The 22270-nt window shown below is 36.8% G+C and overlaps 1 protein-coding gene across 1 annotated transcript in view; it reads left to right on the top strand.

Annotated features, from left to right (window-relative positions):
• SRFBP1 (serum response factor binding protein 1) overlaps nucleotides 1–22270 on the top strand; it is a 48623-nt gene that overhangs the window by 5760 nt on the left and 20593 nt on the right. Inside the window, exons 2-4 of the mRNA XM_012933069.2 lie at nucleotides 8382–8470; nucleotides 9172–9244; nucleotides 17928–17999. Coding sequence (XP_012788523.2) covers nucleotides 8382–8470; nucleotides 9172–9244; nucleotides 17928–17999 — 234 coding nt within the window. The remainder of the gene's footprint in view (nucleotides 1–8381; nucleotides 8471–9171; nucleotides 9245–17927; nucleotides 18000–22270) is intronic.

Here is a 22270-nt window from a genome sequence, read left to right as displayed (position 1 = left end):
ATAACGTACGTCCTACGTAATGTTTTATAAGAATGTTGCCATTGTTTTTTATGTCTTTTCTGCTGGTGATAATGTCTCTGAGTAGATCCCTGAAAGTAGGATTTAATTAGAGCCCCAGTTTTCTCTTTAGATACCAGTTTGCAGTCTCACTTAGCAATGTATGAGAGTGTTTTTCTTCTCAGCCTCCCTAGCAGTTTTATATGAGTGTGTGTATGTGTGTGTATGTATATACATATATATGTATATATGTGTGTATATGTGTATTTATGTATATATGTTTATATAAAAATCTGATAGATGAGTAATGAAAAAATAGAAGTTTTAGTGTTTTCATAGAACAGTCACTCTAAGATTTTTGTTTGGCGTGCAAGAGCTCCCTTAGATTGATACCAGCTCTTGGAATAATTGATTTCTGAGAAGATTGAGCCTTGCAGGTTAATTAAAATAGATAGCAAACCACCACCATTAAGTTAGAGCTAATCAATAAACAAACAAGCAAACCTTTACCAGAGGAGGTAGGCTAATTGTGTAGCAGATAGGCAGCTAAGATTTTTTTAAAATTTTTTCCTGATTTTATTTTAATAAAGTAGTTCACAATAATGTGCCACATTCAGTATTGCAACACTATAACACCTTCCCACTGCCTTTAGTTACCCTTCCCACCACCCAAGCCTGTCATGTGGAGTGAAGTATAAAAACTCATATTGCCATTTTAGTGGCCATGTACTCCAGGGATTCTGAGATTTTGGATAGGGTGATACAACTTGTGGCTCTCTTGTGAGATTTATTTGTTAGTCTCTGGATCATGACCATCATGGCCATTAATGAGTTTAAAAGGTGCTGGAGGTGGTTCATGGGCGGGGGCACCCCAATCCAGAAAAACAGGGTTATGGGTGCAGGTAGATTCATTCTCCTGCATGAGGGGCTTGAGTCAGCAAGATCTAGTCAGCTAAGATTTGCTTTTTCCTTTGGACTGAAGTTTGCTATTAGTTTGTAGGTCAGAAACTTAATATCATTGTGACTGTCCCCAAAGAAGACTTTTCTTCTCAAAAGAAAATTCATTATAACCATAATTTTATAAACTTTGTAAATGAGAGTACTAGTTAAGTTTGTCTAGTGTAAAATAATAATGATCACATTGAAAAGGTGTTTTCTGGTTGCTTAAAATGAGAACCACAGAAGGGGTTCCAGTTAAGTGTTGGCTGTGATCGAGTCATTCTATTATAAATTCGATTTCTAAAGTTCATGAACTGGAGAACCATTCTTTCGGGCTTTTTGATTTAGATACTGCTCTTTGGCTCTTTGTGATTTCCTTTGCTGTGATTATATTCACTCCTTTCCATATACTCATAGTGCCTTTCCCAGCAGGTAATTTAGCTTCACTTAATATTTTTGTACAGTCTATTCAAGACATAATCCAGATTATTTTACCATGTTTAGGGTTTTTGTGTTTTGGTTTTTTCTTTTGGGGACACACTCAGTGGTACTCAGGTTACTCCTGGCTCTGCACTCAGGAGTTACTTTGGGCAGGCTTGGAGGACCATTGGGATGCTGGGGATCAAACCTAGATAACTCCACCCATTGTGTTATCTCTCCAGCCCCCCATGTTCAGATTTACCAGGTTCATTCTTTTTTTTAGGGGGGGGTCACACCTGGTGATGCACAGGGGTTATTCCTGGCTCTTCACTCAGGAATTACTACTGGCGATGCTCAGGGGACCATATGGGATGCTGGGATTCGAACCCGGGTCGGCCATGTGCAAGGCAAACACCCTACCCGCTGTGCTATCGCTCCAGCCCCTACCAGGTTCGTTCTTGATATCTTCTTATGTAGGGTTAGTTGACTTCTCGCTTTACCAGCACATTTATTTTGTGATGTGTGTTTGTGTAAGACACTCATTTCATTTCTAAACTACTAGATTATATTAAATTTGGTTTTTGCTGCTTTGAGGTATAGTTACAATAATAATGCTTATGTTCTTGATGTACAGAATTACCATACCACAACATAACAAAAGTTTTTCTAGACGTGTTTTAATCATTTTATATTTAGTAAGCATACAGGGCTGATTTGTGGTGATGGATTGCCTTAATTTTGGTATATTTATAAAGCTCTTTGATTTTGGTATATTTATAAAGCTCTTTGTTCTTTTGGTTTTGAGTGACAGTTTGGCAGGGCAGACTATTCTAGGTTGCAAGTTGTCTTTCAGCACTTACAGTGTATCATGTTCTCTCCTGCAAGATATCTGCTAAAAAACTAATAAATACTATTACAAAGGTTCTTGTCTAAGTGAGTTGTTTTTCTCTAGAAATATCTTTAGTTTATACTGTCTTTATTGTATTGTTTTGGAGTGGATTGTTTTCAACTCTTGCATTTGGGTATTTAGTTTCTTCCCCAAATTAGAGAGGCCCCCTTCCCTTTTTTTTTTTTTCTCCTTTCTCTCTCAAAAGTCCTTCTGAGACTTTTGTCATGTTGGTATTGTTCTTCCAGATATTTTCCTATACGACTCAGCACTGCATCCATATAATTTTTTTTATTGTTTATGCTAATCTATTTGGGTGTTTTCCATTGTCAAATGTTCAACTTAGTAATTCTACCAGCTAGTACTACTTTACTCTTGGTCCTTTATTATTTATTGTATTATTCAGCACCATTCTTTTTATTTGAAACTTCTTTTTCTTGTTTCATTATCATTTTCTTCTTACTAATATTTTGTTTGGGGCCATACCCTGTGGTGCTCAGGGTTACTTCTGGCTCTGTGCTTAGGGATCACTCCTGGTGTGCTCAGAGGACCATGTGTGGTCCTGGGAATTGTGTCCTTGTTGGCCCTGTGCAAAGCAAGTGTCCTGCATGCTGTACTATCGCTCAGGCCCCTTCATAATCATTGGCTTTTCTTCAGATAACTTACATAGTTTTGCTGAATTTGAATTTTCCTTCAACTTTTGTTATGCTCTATAGTTTTTGTGATATATTCCTCTATTTCTTTGGTTTGAAGTCAGATGTTAACGTTTGTTAGTTGAGCTAAACAATAATCTCACTTAACTTGATATATACGCCTAATAATAAAGTTACAGGTTGGAAAGTAAAATCCAGGTCTTTTTACTCAGGATGCTGCTGGCTTCTTATATTTTGCCACCTTTTGCTTTTGGAGACTGAAGCTCTAGTTCCAGCACAGAGTTGGGGCTATGGCCACAGGAAGCCGAGGATTCCCTGAATCTGAACTTCCCTAGAGGTCTGCTTTTGGCTGAGCTAAGGGTGAAGTCTGCATCCACCCTTTTTCTAGCCAGTTCCATTATCAGGGCTTTCCCAGCAATTCCAGCCTGTCACTGACCCCTCAGCTGTGGTCTGTCCCTAATCTGTAGTTTTTGCAGCCCACATCTTTCCCAAGAGTGCAGACAGGAAAGGAGTGGTAGGAGCTGTGGGTTTGGAGTGCTGTCAAGACACAGTACAACGGCGATCAGGATGGATAAGCGGAGGGTGTTTCTTAGGGTCTCTCTCCAGGAGCAGCACATTAAAAACTGCCTGCTTTAAGACTGCTCTCAGTTCTCTTTCTGAAATTGTAGTCCTGGGAGGGAAGGTGCAGTTTTAAAGAGGAAGGAGCAATGACATCGGTCTATTTCCTATAACTTCCAATACCAGAACTTTCCCCAAAATCCCAGGCTTCTGCTCTCTGAAGGTGCTTTAGACTGTGAGTAGAGGCAGTCTGCAGCTTAGGTGAATGTGATGTCAGCAACGGTGCCAGGCAAGGATAGATTCTTATGTTATATAACATAAAGGTGATGGCGAGTGCAGTCTCTCATGAGGAGGCTTCAGGTGAAGTGCCATCATTTCCTAATTAAATCCTAAACCAGAACAATTCCTGCTGCTAACAGTGGGTGAAGATTGGGGTTTGAGTGGGCTATGCTTAAGTTGTTATTCATTCACAACGGACACATGTTCTGTGTCTAGTCACAAGAGTTGTCCAGGGGCCTCAGACACCGCTAATGGTGAGGGAGCAGTATTTCACCTTTAAGCCTTGACTCCTTGATTCTTTTCTAGTGGTTGGATATCTGTTCTTAGAGCCTTTGTCTGTTCTCCTAGCCCTCAGCCATCACTACTCTCCTGACCCACTGCTTGCATGGAGGAAAGCGTCTTCATTTTCTGCACCTGACTGTATGCTTTCTTCACTGATTAATCTTCTGGGCATCACAGTATCAGTCTCCAAAGCATGACTGCATATGCACCAATCACACCAATCACAGTGCCCATATAAGTCTGTTATTTTGGGTTTGCAGAGGAGGTAACTCCAGTATATTGACTTCCATCATCATGCAGAACTCTTTTTAACCTATTTAAATGCATAGCTTATCACTTGCTATTTATTATATGAATGATCCTTTCAGAGAAGTTTGTCATGAAACTGTTACACTGTTTATGAACGTACAATTCCCTTTTTGCTTAAATCTAGTCTAACCTTTTTTTTTTTTTTTTTTTTTTTTTTTGCTTTTTTTTGGGTCACACCCGGCAATGCACAGGGGTTATTCCTGGCTCATGAGCTCAGGAATTACTCCTGGCGGTGCTCAGGGGACCATATGGGATGCTGGGAATCGAACCCAGGTTGGCCGCGTGCAAGGCAAATGTGCTACCCGCTGTGCTGTTGCTCCAGCCCCTAGTCTAACTTTTCATTTCACTCATCGAAGACTTTTTTTTCCCCTAAATGGATCTAACTTTGGAGCAGTTTCAAAAAGACTACTATATCTAGTGAAAGAAAACTTGTTTGGTCTGTACATGTTAAAATGCATTTGAAGCAGTGAATGATCAGTGAATAATCAAGTGGCTACCTTTATTTAACAGTTATGAACATTTGTTATTTTATCATCCACTGTGTTAAGAATTAAGATGCAGTGTTGGGTAAAACTGGATACTTGACTTGTTTGGGTTTTATAACCTAGTGGAAGAAAGATACATTGACATAAGATACAAGTAAAATAACAAACTTTTTATAATTATTGCGGCAAGTTCTAGATGAAGTCTCAATACTTATAAGGAGGAATGTTGGTCCTCTTAGGAAATCCAGAAAAGAACTGATTGACAAGCCAAAATAAGATGGATATGTAGTTAACTAGCTAGCATGGGGAGAAGAACATTCCTGCTAGGAAAAACAGTGGTATAAAAAATTAGTGATAGAGGGAAGGACAAAACTGAAAAGCCCACTAAACTATTCTAAGAACAATTGTAAATCATTGAAAAGAATTTAGCAATGCTGTATTCTGATGATTGTGGATACCTGATTGGAGAAGGACAAGATTGGATAAGAAACCAGTAACTCAGCCAAGAGAGTTAGGTCAGGATAGGAAAAAGGTATCATTTGACAGATTAGAGATAAGCTAATAGGCAGAGTCTCTTGCCCTTGTGCCGCCTGGCTATCTTGCCCGGGGCCCCTTGGAGGGGATGGGCTCCAGCTTCCCTCCCCACCCCAAGGTCTTCTTGCAGCTGAAGACCTCTGGAGCCTGGCCACAGCCGTGCTCAAGGCCCCTCTCCACACGTTCAGACGAACCTCATGCATGTAGGTACCAGCAGAGGAACCCAGGTGTGTGGGACCTGGAGCTGAGACCTTCAAACCTGCTCAGATCGAGACTGGGCCTCTTCCGGCCCAGATTTCCCATTTCCCAGTAGCAAGGCGTTCACACCCAGGGACTGCCCCCCAGCACCGTGTAATCCCATCCACGGCCAGCATCTAGTGACTTAAAAGCAAGTTCCTGGAAGCCAACAGCTGCTTCGAGGCCTCTTGATATCTTATAACCTACTTCTCCCTCTGGGAGAACCTGGCAAACTACCAAGAGTTTCCTGCCCACTTGGGAGAGCCTTGCAAGGTCCCCATGGTGTATTAATATGCCAAAACCAGTAACAAGCTGGGTCTCATTCCCCTGACCCTGAAAGAGCCTCCAATGTGGCATTGTTGGAAAGGACAAGTAAAGAGAGGCTTCTAAAATCTCAGGGCTAGGACGAATGGAGACGTTACTGAGACTGCTCGAGAAATTCGATGATCAATGGGATGATGATGATGAATAGGACTTGATCTTCTGTGAAGGATTTATAAAAGAGTTACTTATAATAAACACCAGGTATATAATTTGGAAGGTTTGTTTGAAATAATGAAATTTAAAAAGAAAACTCCTCAAAAAGAGTGCATTTGGGGGGTGGAGCGATAGTAATGTGAGTATGCATTTGCCTTACACGTGACCAACACGTATTCCTCCCTGGCATTTCATACGGTCCCTGGAGCAACACCAGGAAGTAATTCCTGAGTGGAGAGCCAGGAATAACCCCTGAGCATCGCTGGGTGTGACACACACACAAACACACACACACACACACACACACACACACACAAGACTACATTTGGAGTGAAGAACATGGGTTCTTCACTGGAAAAAACAAACAAGAACTTGAAGAATAAGTATGAGTTTGAGGTGAATTTAAGTTCACGCAAAAGATGTCAAATGATATTTGGTGTACTTTGGTCTAAGTTAAGGAGATACCTCAGTTAAAGGTGGAATTTAATTGCTGGGACATATGGAAGCTCAATACTTAATCCTTTGGGGAATTTTGTTATATTTTGTGTAGCTCTATTTTTTTTGTTGATTCTATTAAAATACTCCTTGCATACTAAAAAAAATAAAAAACAAATGTGGAATTTCTGAGTTATCTTTGTTTAGTTAACTTTATTAACACAGGAGCATGGGTCTCATTAATAAACTTGCATTCATGGTAATAGAAAAATGATAGTTGCCACTTGATATTTTCTCCCTGAAAGTGAAAAGAGGAAAATACGAAGATGTTTCAGGAAAACTAGCAGAGATTTAAAATAATAATTTTAGAATAAATTGACTATATAAAAATTATAGGATTATTAGAAAGAGGCTTGTTTGAAGTTAGAATGAACCTTATTTACGCATTTGGACTGCAACGGGTCCTCAGATAGAACCAAGGTCTGCTGCACATAAAACGACCTTAATATCTGTACTGTCTCTGGCTAAGGATGTATAATAGGTAGAATATCACAAGTATTTCTCAGCTATTGGGGTTTAATGATAATTCAAAATGTTGTTTTTATCCAGGACTAAGATTTTCCTAATCTACATTAATGTTTCTCAGCTAGCTCCACAAGGTTCCCTATGGACTTCAGGATATTCCAAGGAGCCACAGGTGAAAATTGTGCAAATGGGGAGAAAGGAAACAAGGTTGAAAACGGGACCATAGTCAGAAAAGATTGAGAAACACTGGTCTACATCACTGGAATGAGGGCAACACTTAAGGAGGAAATTGCAAATGGGCTTCTTGAAGAAACAGGATAATATTCATATTATTGTTTTGGAAAGAATTCAAGGGTTTGTGTATGCCAAACACTCTTGCAAGGCACAGAAAATGATACGAAAATTGCAAGGCTTCTGCCCTCTAGAAACTCACAGTTTAAAGCAATAGTTACATGAACAGTTAAGTAATTGCTGATACAGAGGAAAGGAGATTAGTGCTACCTACAACATATAGTAGGGATCCCAAACATGGGAGTGTTTAACTGAAGCAGTCATTGTAGGCATTACAGAAAAGACTAAATCAGTGAATTTTAGTTCCTAATATAAATCTAGTTCCTAATATAAAGAATGGGGAGAACAATTCAAGATTATAAAATGTTTGACTTCTGCCCTGTATTTGATAAACAAACTCAAAATGATAACATCCTATTATGTATTACAAACATGTAGCTCTTCTTAATTAACAGTATTTTTAATTTTTAATCCTTTTAATGTTGTTCTCAGAGTTCAGCATTCTTTAATGGGAAAGTTTAGTCTTTGTGCGTTTGTTTATATAATGTCCTCATGTGTTTGTTGAGTTTACTTTTAAGTGTATACTTGAGTCAGTCTACTACTAAAAGTAAATAGAGGGCTTTAAGTAAGTGAAATATGATCACATTCATTCATTTATTTTGTTAAAATACAAACACTTAATAGTAGATTAAATTGTTTACATTATTGGTGAGACTCTTTTAAAGCTAAAGCATATGAGTATGAATATGATGATCTCTGATTTTAGAGCATTCACAGTTGATTATGTTACAAATCCCATAAGATTTAGTGTATTAAAGTCCTAATCACTGGAAATGCTTAATTCTTTAAAAAGTCAAAAATTGTTTCTCATAACTTCTCAGAGTTTTAAAATATTGACTTATTCCTTACGTTATTTATGGAAAAGGTTTGAGTTCATTAACTTATAAATACAGTTAATCCCAAAGTTTGGTTAAAGTGGTACACTTAGTATACCATTGTTGTCTATAACACTAAGATTCAATTTGAAATGTATTTCTTCGTGAATAAAGATGATTTTGGCTTTTTTCTTCAAAGGTTGTGAAGATGAGAAAAGAAGTAAAGAGAATCCGAGTGTTGGTTATCCGAAAACTTGTTAGGAGTGTTGCCAGACTGAAGTCAAAAAAGTTAGTAATTTAAAGTAATAGTCCTGTGACTAGTATTATAGCAGTTGTTTTTATTCAACATTTTTGAAATTTGAGGGTGGGAGCAATTAAATATCTTATTACTCATACAGAGCTTTGATTCATTTGGAGAAAGGACCTGGGTGATATAAAATTAACCTGTGTCAGCATATCTTTATAGAATTTGAACCATTTTTATTTAAGATACATGATGAATTTGCCTACTAGTTATTTTTTTTAACGCTCTTTATTTTTGGTCTTTTATTTTTAAATTTTTTTTTATTGCTACACGTTGAACCCAGGACTTTACTTAATTATGAGCATGTTTTGTTACAGCTGAGCCACATACCTACTTCAGGCAAACAGTGGCAGATGGCACAGGTTATAGGTTCTGTGGTGTCTCTTTTTCTGTTTGTTTTTACATTTTCATAGTGAGATGGAGCACAGGGTCTCATATAAATTCATTACCACTGAGCTGCATCCCTGGGCCTTCTCCTTGTGTAGATATTAAGAACAGTTTTTTTGAGGCTGGAGAGAATACTCAGGGGCAGGGCGGGGTGGGGTGGGAGGGAAGCTGTTAAGCCCTGAGCATCACCAGGTGTGTGGCCCTAAAATACGAAAATTTTTTAAAAGAATGGTGTTTTGTTGAATAAAATTATTACTTTTCCTAACTGCATATTGGGTTTTTGCTTTTTATTTTGCAGGGGTTCTGAAGATGCCCTCTTAAAAAACCAAAGACGGGCACAGAGATTACATGAAGAAATCCATGCTATGAAGGTAATAAGAATAGGGAAGGCAGGATATACCATGTCTCTGTCAGACAGCATTTTTTATGTGTGTATGGTTACTTGAGTAATTTTTAAGAGCTAATTACTTGAATATATTTTGAGAATTGACTAAGACTTTACATTTGTATGGGCCGGTTTGTTAAATAAAAATGTAGCACATTAAAAAAAGCTGTAAAATGTTCAAGCTTATGTTTTTCGTTTTTAAAAAACTGAATTAAAGTATTAGACTAATTAAATACTTTGCCAGTGTAAACACATCTGCATGCCTCATGCCTATGGTCTTATTTTTATTGCAACTTTAGGTATCAAGCATTAAGGTGTTAATCATATTATTTGGTCATGTGGATTGTAATATTGGTGGCTGACATCATGCTTTTGCCATTGCCAGTGCTATCCATTTTTGCATGGTGGTGTCAGCATTTTATTCAGCTCTGTAGTAACTTGAAATAAAATTAGTATTGAACTACAGTGATGTGTATTTTTGTTTCTTTCAGCCAGACTCTTCGCTAGAATAATTTTTAGGTCTCCATGCTGCTCTTACTTTGTGGAAACTTTCATTTACCAAATGACATAGTATTAAATGTCTGGGAGACTGTTTTATTGCAAAACTTAAACACAACATTTGGTACCAGTAATTATTTTAATTGCAGGGTCATTTTGCATGTAGTTTGGCTATACATTTTGGTTTAACTTCAAATTTTCAGATAGATAAAAGAGCAAGAGAATTCTCTAACAATATCTTGATTGAGTTTGATTATCAGAACTCATAATTTTTTTCTTTTTAAGAACTGCAAAGTGTTTTTTAGGACAAAACTATCATTGTTCATTTGAATAAAAACAGATACAAAGGTTTATTTGTTTTTCGTGGGTTCTTTTTATTTTTCCACCTTTTCCTCTGCTGGACTGCAAAATTCATGAAATCTGTTTGATTTTTTTTTTTTTTTTACTGTATGGGGGGATTAAGTTTTAATCCCCCCATACACCATTAATCTATTCAGTCAAGATAGTCTGTCAGTTATATTTTGTGTAATAATTTATTTTTTTTGGCTTATACATGAATTAACTTCTTTCATACATATTTTAATTTTTGTATGAAATGCCTAAGAGGAATAAAACCTCTTGAGATTCCTCTTTTTGAGGATACCACTAAGCTAAAAAGTTATGATTTATTTTTCTTTCATTTTCCCTTAACTGAGGTCCTTACTAAATTACATTCTGTACCTAAATTTTTCCCTGTAATTTCTTAGAATCATCATTTTTGGAGTCCTAAATTATTCGGAGGTTTTGAGCTGCCATGTCATTGCTGATTTTATTTTACCATTGAAAGAATGCCTTATATATAATACACTTACGTGTAGTGTGTAAAGACTTTAAAACAAAAGATACTCATACTATCATGATGATCAATCTGTTTCTTTAAAAACAAAATTTGGCCTATTTGGTCTATATGTGAAGCTCATTTTTTGCTAAAGCAACCTAATTGTTGAAACTTCTTAGCTTCACTAGTTATTTGTCATGACCATGTATGTGTTATTCCTATGATTCTTTGAAACCTCTGGAATTACTGTATCATAGAATAGTGGAATTTGTAGCTTAAATACTAATTGACTTAATAAATTTGGTAGTATATGAATTTCTTTAGTTTGTGATAGTAGTGTTGTCTGGATTAAGGTACACCCTGGATACAGCCCCTATATTTTCAAAAAAAGTTTAAACTGGATTAAATTTAGATATAAAATATAAAGTAGATCAGAAAGCAATAGAAAAACTACATGTTTATTTTGCATTTGTGTCAAATTTCATTTGTAATTCATGGTTCCTTTACAAATTAGTCAGCTTTTCTAAAAGAAATAGATACATAAAGCAGTGGTTTTTTTTTAATTGACAGATCATTTATAGTTTCCTAAGGAGATGTTTATCATATACATGGGAGTATCAAAGAAATAGTACAAAATAGAAAACACACAGTCACAATTAAAATATGGGGAAAACCTATACTTAACTTTTTTTCCAGATGAATTTTTTTCTTGGTTCATATACCACTTTATTTTTAGCTTGTTCATGACATACTCTTCTGTACTTGCTCTCTATGATAATAGGGTATTTTGTTGCAAGATTTTCAGTCCCTCAATAAGAAAACCTGAGATATTTTTAGCAATGAGAGTTTTGGGTTCTTTGGAGAAGGGAGGAAAAAACCCACAAACCTGATTTTTATTAATCTATAAGCTTTCAGGTTCTGTTTTATAGTCTGTAATGTAAAATGCTAAAACTTTACAGCTTTTAATAATACTCATACTTTTAACTTTTATAGTAATAGGAATACTGCCTTCTGAATCTGTTCTTTATTTTGAAATATTAAAATAATTTAATAGCTTTTCACAAATTCTAAGTTATTTAACTGAAAAGTAGGTGTTAAAATTAAGACATACACTGAAATCACTCAAGATGTTCAAGTTATTCTTCAAAAAAAAGAATAATAACTAGGTTTTTTTTAGCTATTTATTACGTGCAATATTATAGTGTTTTATTATATTATTATATTCATTGTCTCATGAAGTAGAGATTTTTTTTTTTAAGTATATTATCTGTGATGTGCAGACTGGGAACTAAGGCATAACAGAGAGGCAGCTACTCAAGTTTAAATAGTTGTTAAATGTGCACTTCATAAATGATACAAAAGTTAATGGTCTTTGCTAAGTTTACCACACCACTGCAGTGAGATAAAAACTTCCTAAAATTTATCTGAACTTTATTCTATTTTATTTTATTTTTTTATTTTTTAATGAATCACTGTGAGGTACAGTTACAGACTTACAAACTTTCATGCTTATGTTTCAGTCATACAAGGATCAAGTACCCATCCCTCCACCAGTGCCTGTTCTCTACCACCAATGTTTCCCAGTATCCCTCCCATCCACCCCCTCCCCGACTCTCTGTGGCAGATGGATTCACTTTTACTCTCTCCTTTTGGGTGCTGTGGTCTGCAGTGTAGGTGTTAAGTGGCTATCATGTTTGGTATATAGTCTACTTTCGGAACACATCTCCCATCCCGAGTGGGCCCTCCAAGTGTTTACCCTTTACTTGGTGTTCCCTTCTCTATCTGAGCTGTCTTTTCCCCCAGCATGTGAGGCCAGCTTTCAATCTATGGAGTAAACCTCCTGGTACTTATCTCTACTATTCTTGGGTATTAGTCTCCCATTCTGTTGCTTTATATTCCACAAATAAGTGCAATCTTTCTATGTCTGTCCCTCTCTCTCTGGCTCATTTCACTTAACATGATATTTTCCATGTCGATCCACTTATATGCAAATTTCATAACTTCATCTTTTCTAACAGCTGCATTGTACAGATGCACTAAAGTTTTTCTAACCAGTCATCTGTTCCCAGGCACTCGGGTTTTTTCCAGATTCTGCCTATTGTAAACAGTGCAGCAATGAACATACAAGTGCAGATGTCATTTCAACTATACTTTTTTGCATCTCCAGGATATATTCCCAGAAGTGGTATTGCTGGGTCAAATGGGAGCTCTATTTCTAATTTTTTGAGAAATGTCCATACTGTTTTCCAGAAGGGCTGAACCAGTCAGCATTCCCACCAGCAGTGAAGGAGAGTTCCTTTCTCACCACATCCACGCCAACACTGGTTGCTTTTGTTCTTTTGGATGTGGGCCAGTCTCTGTGGTGTGAGATGATATCTCATTGTTGTTCTGGTCTGCATCTCCCTGATGATTATTAGTCATAAAGAGCATTTTTTTTCATGTGCCTTTTGGCCATTCAGGTATCTTCTTTGAGAAAGTTTCTGTTCATTTCATCACCCCATTTTCTGATGAGTTGGATGTTTTCTTGTAGAGTTCAACCAGTGCCTTATATATCCCAGACATCAGCTCCTTATCAAATGGGTATTGGGTGAATAACCTTTCCCATTCTGTAGACTATCTTTGTATTCTGGTCACTGTTTCTTTTGTGGTGCAGAAGCTTCTTAGTTTAAGATAGTCTCATTTGTTTATCTCTTTTTCCACTTGCTTAGTCAGTGGAGTGTCATCTTTAAAGATACTTTAGCCTAATGTCGTGGAGGGTTATCCCGACCTTGTCTTCAATGTACCTTATGGATTCTGGTCTGATGTTGAGATCTTTAATCCATTTTGATCTGACTTTTGTACATGGTGTTAGGTAGAGGTCTGAGCCCATATTTTTGCATGTAGCAGCACAGTTTTGCTAGCACCATTGGACTTTATTTTAAAGGCTCCTTTTTCTGTTTGCAATTATTGATTTGTAACATGATAATTTGAGACTTTGATGATCCTATAATCTTTTACTCAGTGACATATGTTCAATAGCTAAATTTTTTGTTTGGTGTTTCGGCCACATCTCTGAGAACTTATAGTTTACTCTAGGCTCTGTGCTGAGGGATCATTACTGGCAATGCTTAGGGGACCGTATGTGGTGTCAGAGGTTCAAACCAAGGTTAACCTTGTGCAGGGAAAGTACCCAAACAACCCCTTTACTGTCTTTTTAGTCCTAAGAGCTGAAATTTAACTCTTAACTAAAATACTTTAATTGGGGTGAATTGTGAATCTCTGCTTTTTTGTTTTAAGTTTTTTTTTTTTTTTTCACAATTACAAAGCTGTTCATGATTGGGTTTCAGTCATATAATGTTCCAACACTGGTTCCTTTACCTATGTACATTTCCCACACCAATGGCTCCATTTTTCTCCACCTCCCCCTCGCTCCCTCTCTCCTCCCCCTCATCCCCCTCTTCCCCACCCTGCAGCCCTCTTTTTCTCCCCCCCTTCTTCCCCCTCCTTTTTTGTGCAATATGCAATATAAGTACTGAAAAGTTATCATATATATACCTTTACCTCCTTTCAGCTGTCAGTTCTTGTTCAAAGTGACCTTTTCCAACAATTATTGTCATAGCTGAACCTCTGCTTTTGAACCACCCTGTATTTGAACTTGCTTGCTTCTATTTGAAAACAAATGAAAAGTTACAGACCTTACTTATAAAAGTAATACTGTTGCCATTTACAGGGCCAGTCTATCTTATTGGCTCTCAAGCAGTTCTCAGAATGCCTCAGGCCCCCCAGTAGATTCTCAGCCCATTCAGGCTAGCAGTTTAATACAAAGATTCAAGGATATAGTGCTGCTCACGCCTTTTTATACTGAGGATTGCCCACACCACCCCAGTGGGCTCAGGGGGCTCCAGGATTTGTGCATTGCACCTTAACTGCTATCCTATCTCCTGGCCCATGCACATTAATTTTTGTCTTGCTTTGGGGGCCACACATGTGATGTTCAGGGATTACTTCTGGTTCTGTGCTTGGGAATCATTCCTGGTTCGGATGTGATGTAAGATGTAGGTTGCCAGGGATCGAACCTGAGTCGGCTGTGTACAAGGCAAGCACCTTACCCACTGTACTGTCTCTCCAGCCCCTTGCACGCTATTTTTTTAAAATATTAAAAAGTTTATGATTGCCTCAATGCAGATAAACAAAGGCTGTGGAGTCTGTAAACAGGATTTAGAGGTAGGCATTGAGAAAAATGGTTCACCACAGGGTTTTTTTCTTTTTTTTTTTTTTATGTTTTGTAATTTTGGAAATTTGAACTTACAACCTTGGCAGAATATTCTTACAAACTAAAAGTATCCAGAGCTCTTTCAACTTAATTCAAAAATGTGGACAACCAATACTACTACCATAGTTCTGGTGAAATAGTGTAATGATTGAGAAAAGAGGCAAATATTACGACATAGTTTGTTGAAAACACATGGTGAAAAACAAAGGACCCTAGAAAGAAATAGCAATAAGAGTAATACACAGCTTGGCTTAGGAAACGGGATTTTTTTTTTATTCTACTGGAGTTTTGTTTAAAATGCTTTTAATCTGAAAATAGCCTGAGTTCTTTTCAAATATTTCTATGTATTAATTTGAATTTGTAACTAGCATTCTATTATAATGAAAACCCATTTCTTTTCTATGTTTCATTTATGTTAGAATAGCATTTATGTTAGGTGTTCAAAGAATATTTTATGATAAGAGAAACTAATATTTTTTAATAACATGAGTCTGTTGAATTTTCTTAAATGTTAAGTATTTTATTTCAACATTATGCCCATTAAATTATGTGAACTGAAGTATTCTAAGAAGTCAGAATGATTCTAATTAATATGTACTTCACTTTCATTTCCTTTTTTATGAAAACTTATCTATATGTCATATCAGTTTTATATATGGGCCAAATCAACAGTATTTGGAAACCCTCCTAGGCTATACTCAGTTACGCTCTGAGCCTTCTTGGGGGGGGGGCAGTCATAGGTGGTGGGAGTTCAACTAGGGTCCACCACATTCAGGGCATGCATGCTATACTATCTCTCCAGCTCCCTGTTTCTCTCTGAAATGGGTATTAGTTTGGAGAATATTATATGGCCATTGGTGTTAGTGATTCATTGTTCTCCTTTTTCACACCAAAATTTAGCCAGTAGTATCCTTTCTAAGCTAGATTTTTTGAGACAACCCCCTTAGCCACTCCTTTGCAGTCATAGAACAGATGTTTCGGGACCTAAAACACTTTGTTGTTGTTGTTTTTTTTTTGCCTGGGATCTATACTTAGCCATTTCTCTGAGAAGCCTGGCTTTATTTTAGTGCTGTTTAGCAACTAAGAGTTGAAATATGAATAGATTTTGATTGGGGGAAGAGGGTAGAGATGGAGAAAAGTATGCAACTGGTTAGTGATACCCCACAACACAATCCCATTGTTGGGCAGTCTCCCAACAATGCTGAGCTAGGAGAAATGAAAATGTATTTAGGGCATTCTGTCTAAAACTGAATATGTGGCATGCCAGATGTGCATGGGCCATGCATTGCAGTGCTTGGGGAACTGTCATCCCCAGAATCAGATCAGGGTCCTCATGCCCACCAGACGTTCACTCTAGCCCTTTCAGAGTCTCCCTACACCTCTGTTTACTTTAGAAAAGACCTGTCTTGAAATTATGAGTAGTTATTTTCATGAAAAAAATGTTAAATACCAGAATTAGTTGCATGTAAAGAAAGGTAAGTGTTGCTGTTTGTTTAGTCATTTTATGATTAAACCCTATATAGTAGAAAGGGCACTGTCTGTAGCACTGTTATCCCGTTGTTCATTGGTTTGCTCGAGCGGGCACCAGTAACCTCTCCCTTGTGATATTTGTTGCTACTGTTTTTGGCATATTGAATACACCACGGGTAGCTTGCCAGGCTCTGCCATACAGGTAGGATACTCTTGGTAGCTTGCCAGGCTTTCCGAGAGGAAGGGAGGAATCGAAGCCTGGTCAGCCTCGCGCAAGGCAAACACCCTACCCACTGTGCTATCACTCCAGCCCAATAGAAGAGGCACAGTATAAAATTACTATATAAGCATTAACTGATACCTTTTCTTGCACATATATTTAATTATGGTGTATTCTGAAATCATCCCTCATTGCCTCGGTAGAAGACACATCAAACTTGAATTTTTGGTTTTTTTTTTTTTCTTTTCTTTCTGGGTCACACTGGGTGATACACAGGGGTTACTCCTGGCTCTGCACTCAGGAATTGCTCCTGGCGATGCTTAGGGGACCATATGGGATACTGGGAATCGAACCCTGATCAGCTGCATGCAAGGCAAATGCCCTACCAGCCGTGCTATCACTCCAGCCCCAAACTTGAATTCTTTTAAAGGAGTATATAGTTGTACAGTATCAGTAAAGCCATGTAACATTTTCAGTAATTTTCTTTGTGTTTCGCTCTACCTTCCTGGTTTTTAATTTTCTGAAACTGACTGTGGATTCTTTACACAATGGAAAAGTATTTCATGCTTCAGATATTCTAATCAAGTATTTCTCTGTAAACCTCCATAGTTCTCTATAGTAAATTAATGAATTTGCCAGTGTCCATATGTCATTAAAATAACTAATTCTCTAAATTTAAAAAGTTCACAATTTTAGTAATTTATTTCAATTAAATATTTTCATTTTTTTTATCTTTTCTTGTTTTGGGGGCCACACCTGGCAGTGCTCAGGATTTATTTCTGGCTCTGCACTGCATTCACTGTTCACTCCAGGTGGTGCTGACCATATGGAGTGCCAGGGGATCACACCTGACTTGCCACCACATCTAAGACAAACACCTTTTCCAGTATACTATTTTTTTGGCTCCATATATTTTTATTATTTCTTTATTGCTGGAGGTTTGCAGCAAGTTAAATATTTTGCCTTATATAAAATCTGAAGATTGTCACAGGAGGATTAACTTGTAAAATTATTTTGTTGTGGCTTTTATTGTAGTATGATTATTTCTTCCTGCAATACGGGTTCTTTTAAAAATTAAGGGGTTTCTCTAAAAATTAAGAACTTAATTTGTATTAAGTATTAGATTTATTAAGAGCAAAGTAAGTGAAAGAATTGAACTCATAATTATCACCATTTAAAATTAGACTCATGGGGCTGGACCAATAGCACAGCGGGTACAGCGTTTGCCTTGCACTCGGCCAACCTGGGTTTGATTCCCAGCATCCTGTGTGGTCCCCTGAGCACCGCCAGGGGTAATTCCTGAGTGCAGAGCCAGGAATAACCCCTATGCATCGCCGGGTGTGGCCCAAAAAGCAAAAAAATAAATAAAAAATAAAATTAGACTCATAAATAAAATTGTTTTTTATTTACAGGAATTGAAACCTGATATGGTAACTAAATCTGCGCTTGGTGATGATATCAACTTTGAAAAAATCTGCAAAAAGGTAGATCTCCAGTAGATTCTTATGTTTTATGAAAAGTTTCTCCTTTATTGTTCACATACATTTGTTTTGAAAAGAAGCTTACTAAGAAACCAGTTTCTTAGTAAATATATAATGATTTTCCTTAGTAAATATGTAATGATTTTCCTCTTTGGGGCTCTTTAGTTTTAACAGTATTTTTATGGCAATCTCTAAATTTTGCTTTGCTCTGCTATCAGATTTTGTGGTTATTAAAGATATGTGGAAGTTACTGTGGCATTCATGTGTAGGATGATGATTAGTTTGTCAGTCTTCCTAATTAAATAAGAATCCTTGTTTGCTATCAAATAAAGTTCCAACTGCATTGGCCGTGATTAGGCTTACTTCTACTTTTATTTTTAATTTTACAAATGAGGAAGCTGAAACTTAGAAATAACAAAATGAATTAAAGCCCTTCTATATTCACTGAGTCCCAATAAAGCTTTCTACCCAGATCCTTTGCTCATTAGATTTGTCTCCGCTGCCCACTCCTTATCATTTTGCTTTTTCGTTTCCATCTATTGACTGATGACTGTATAAGATAGTTCCACAGTCCAGGTACTGTATTAATGAGTTTTCTTTATTTCTTTTCTATGTTTACTTTCAGTAAAAGTTACTTTTAGACATTTGCCCTAATCACTGTTTATTCTTACATTTTTGTTTACTTCATTTTTTTCCTGGTTTCTTAATTTAGAAGCATAAATTACTGATTTTGTTCTTTAATTTTTCACATATTTGTGAAACTGTATGGTACCCTGGGGACTGCACTGGTAATCCTTGGCTCAGTATTGCCATATAATCAGTGCTTGAACTTGGACTGTCAATGCCTTGCTCTTTGGTACCAGTGATACTGGAAGCTACTACAAAGGCTACCCAAGTAGAGCTGGGGATGACGAGGCCATGTTACTCCAAGGATCAAACTCAGGGACAACTTGAGTATGAAAGCCATGCATTCCAACTCTTTTCAATTTTTTTTTGGTGGGGGGTCAGATCTGGCGATGCACAGGGGTTACTCCTGACTTATGCACTCAGGAATTACTCCTGGCGGTGCTCGGGGGACCATATGGGTTGCTGGGAATTGAACCCAAGTTGGCCGCGTGCAAAACAAACGCCCTACCTGCTGTGCTATCACTCCAGCCCCCACATTCCAACTCTTGAACTATCTCAGCAGTCTTGTTAAATTGTAGATTTTACACCTTTATTCTAATGTAGACATTTAATGATGTACATTTCTCTTAAAGCCCTATTTTACTTGCATCCTATATGTGTGATGTGTTGTGTTCTCTCTCTCTCTCTCTCTCTCTCTCTCTCTCTCTCTCTCTCTCTTTTGAGTTAAAAATGTTTTAAATTTCACTTCAAGCTTGCTTTGACCTATTGTTTAAGTAAAAGTTTAAATTTGGGGGGAGGTTATATGTCTTTTGCTACTATTTATGACCATAAACATTATTAATGATTTTTCTTTTAAACTTTGTTAATATTTGTATTATAATCCAGAGTATGGCTTATCTTGAGAAATACTTTATATATATTTAAAAACATTTATTGGGATTATGGGCTGTAGCAATAGCACTGCTGTAGGGCGTTCACCTTACACGTGGCCGACCTGAATTCGATTCCTCCACCCCTCTCGGAGAGTCTGGCAAGCTACCGAGAGTTCCTCGCCTGCACGGCAGAGCCTGGCAAGCTCCCCATGGTGTATTTAATAATATGCCAAAAACAGTAACTACAAGTCTCAAAAAGGAGATGCTACTGGTGCCCGCTCGAGAAAATTGATGAGCAACAGGATGACAGTGACAGTGATTGGGATCATTGCCCTGTGTCAATTATGACAAAATCGTTGGTGGTGCTGTTCAGGTGATTTATATCTTTGTCTATTTTTGTATACTTGCTTCATTGATTATTAAAGTGAGGTACATTAGAATCTTCAGCTGTTAATTTCAACTTACTGCCAGCCTTCAGGGAAGAATTGCTCCGATTCTGCATTTATATAGGTTAACTTCCACTTATCCTTAGTTAAATTGTATGTACATGTCAGGTAGTGGGAGGCTCACCCACTGGTCTTCAAGGGCTATAACTGGCTCTGTCCTCAGGAATGACACCTGGCCATGCTTGAATGATCATATGTGGTGCAAGGCGGGATCTCACACCAGCATCTGCTGCATTGCCAGACAGGCTCCATAACTGCTGTACTATCTCTGTAGCCCAGTACACTTAAATTTTAAAGCATTTTATTGTTAGAAGACCAGAAATATGAAAGATTTCTGGTTGTTTGGGAGGAGGGAAGGATTTTGGGCTGTCTGTGTTCTAATCAGAAATGCACCACATGTCATGAGTATGGTTTTATAACAATCTATGTTTTGCAATAAACTCTTAGACCCATTCATAAAATGAGGGGGGAAATGTAGTTCTGTTAAGTTTAAATTTGTGGTTTGATCTACATCTAAGACAAATGATAGTGTGTTAAACAAATAGGGCTAAATCTGAAAAACCAATGGCAAGGTATTTTTGTTTTCTCTTGAGAGTTTCAAAAATTTTAAAAATTGATATTTTTCAGAAAAAAAATTTTTTACTTTCTGGTTGCTAAATTCTAATGGTATTTCATTAATGTTTAATTTGTGGTGAGGGTAAAAAAGTAATTTATTTTTAGTTCCCTAATAATATTATGTTTCCATTTATATTCTGAGAGTAAGACTTGGAAATATTTATTTCTTAACTTGAAGTTGAAAATGTCCAAAGTAAAATATCACATGTCTAGTTTTCTTGTGTTCATTTTCAATATCTTCTCAGCCAGATTGTTTTTAGTTTGGAGATTTTGTGTGTGTGTGTGTGCGCGCGCGCGCGCCATACATACATATATTATGTAACAGCCGTTTTAGAAAATCTATTTTGAACCTCTTATTAAACTTCAGTCTGGGAAAATGTTATTTATTCTAAAAATGGGAATGTAAATAGCTATATTATATTGTTACCATTGTTATTTTGTAACCGCATACTCATTTGATTTATGATTAGTAATACGCTAGGTTGTTTAGGATCTTACTGAAATATTGTCAAGTGAAATCTGATTACTTTGACCTTCCTCCAAATTAAAGGAAGGAAAAGAAGGTGGAGAGGGAGGAAAGGAAAACAGTTCTGTTTCATCAAAGTTATTGATGCAACCTTTGGATTTAAAGCCAAGAGAAACTGCCCTTCTTATGAGTCATTAAACTCTTCTCAAGCTATTTAATTTCAGCGTGTTATTTCTATTTATTTCATTTATGATAACCTTGTTAAGTGTATTAATTAACAAAGCCTCTGCAGCTGACTGTCCTGAGGGAAGAACTGGATATTCTTTAGTTTTTTATTAGTGAAAGCTTTGTGGATGATAACCAGATAGGTAATGTGTCAGCTACATAGAGCTATGAGCAGTTGAGCTCTCTGACTTTTGAGAATAGAGCAGAATAAAACATTGTGTAACTTCTGAACTAGTAGAGGTAAATTTGTGACCCAATTTGTAGTCCCTCCCAATCCTTTTTGGAACCAGGTTACTTAGAAATATTCAAAAGAAGCTTCAAAAATAAGTAGATTCAAGTTCATAACTATAGCAGTGTTTGGTTCTTTCATCTTTTAAGATGTCTGTATTTGCTTAAGACAATGGGCTTAAATTCCTAAGAGTAAGTACAATGGCCTCTCTTGTAAGGCTTCAATTCCTTTATTGCTTGCTATTAGTCTCCTGTCCATTTTCTTTCCTCATTTCCTTTCTCTCTAGGTTTACTTAGCCTTCACTATGTTAAAGGATGAATTTTTATACATGAAGGCACCAACACAATGACTAAATTCAAGGAAAAATGTGATCAACTTTATAGGAGAAAGAAAATGTTATAAAGGATTTTATTGATGGAATTTATAGATGGAGTTTATAGGTGGCATTTCAAATACAATCGTATCTTAAATTTAAGGAAATTCACTTTGAAGCTTACATGGCTAAGTAGTCTCTAGAAATATGGTTTTCACACCTGCATGAAACTGTCTTCAGAATATTGGGGATAAGAAGGTATCCACCACTTTCCTTATTAAAAGCTGACACAGTGTTTGCCATGGAAAATTCTCAGGAAACTGTGGTTTTCACACACCTCCAGTTTCTTCCATTTCAAATAAATTAAATAAAAAAGGAAAAACACCTCATCTTTTAATGGAAAAAATTTTATTTTGGCATATGTGTATTTATTGTGAGCACAAGGCTCTTGGTGTTCAATTTTGAAAAGAATTTTGAGAAT

This window comes from Sorex araneus, chromosome 6 (assembly GCF_027595985.1).
Source record: "Sorex araneus isolate mSorAra2 chromosome 6, mSorAra2.pri, whole genome shotgun sequence".
NCBI lineage: Eukaryota > Metazoa > Chordata > Mammalia > Eulipotyphla > Soricidae > Sorex > Sorex araneus.
This window is presented reverse-complemented; position numbering and strand designations above follow the sequence as displayed.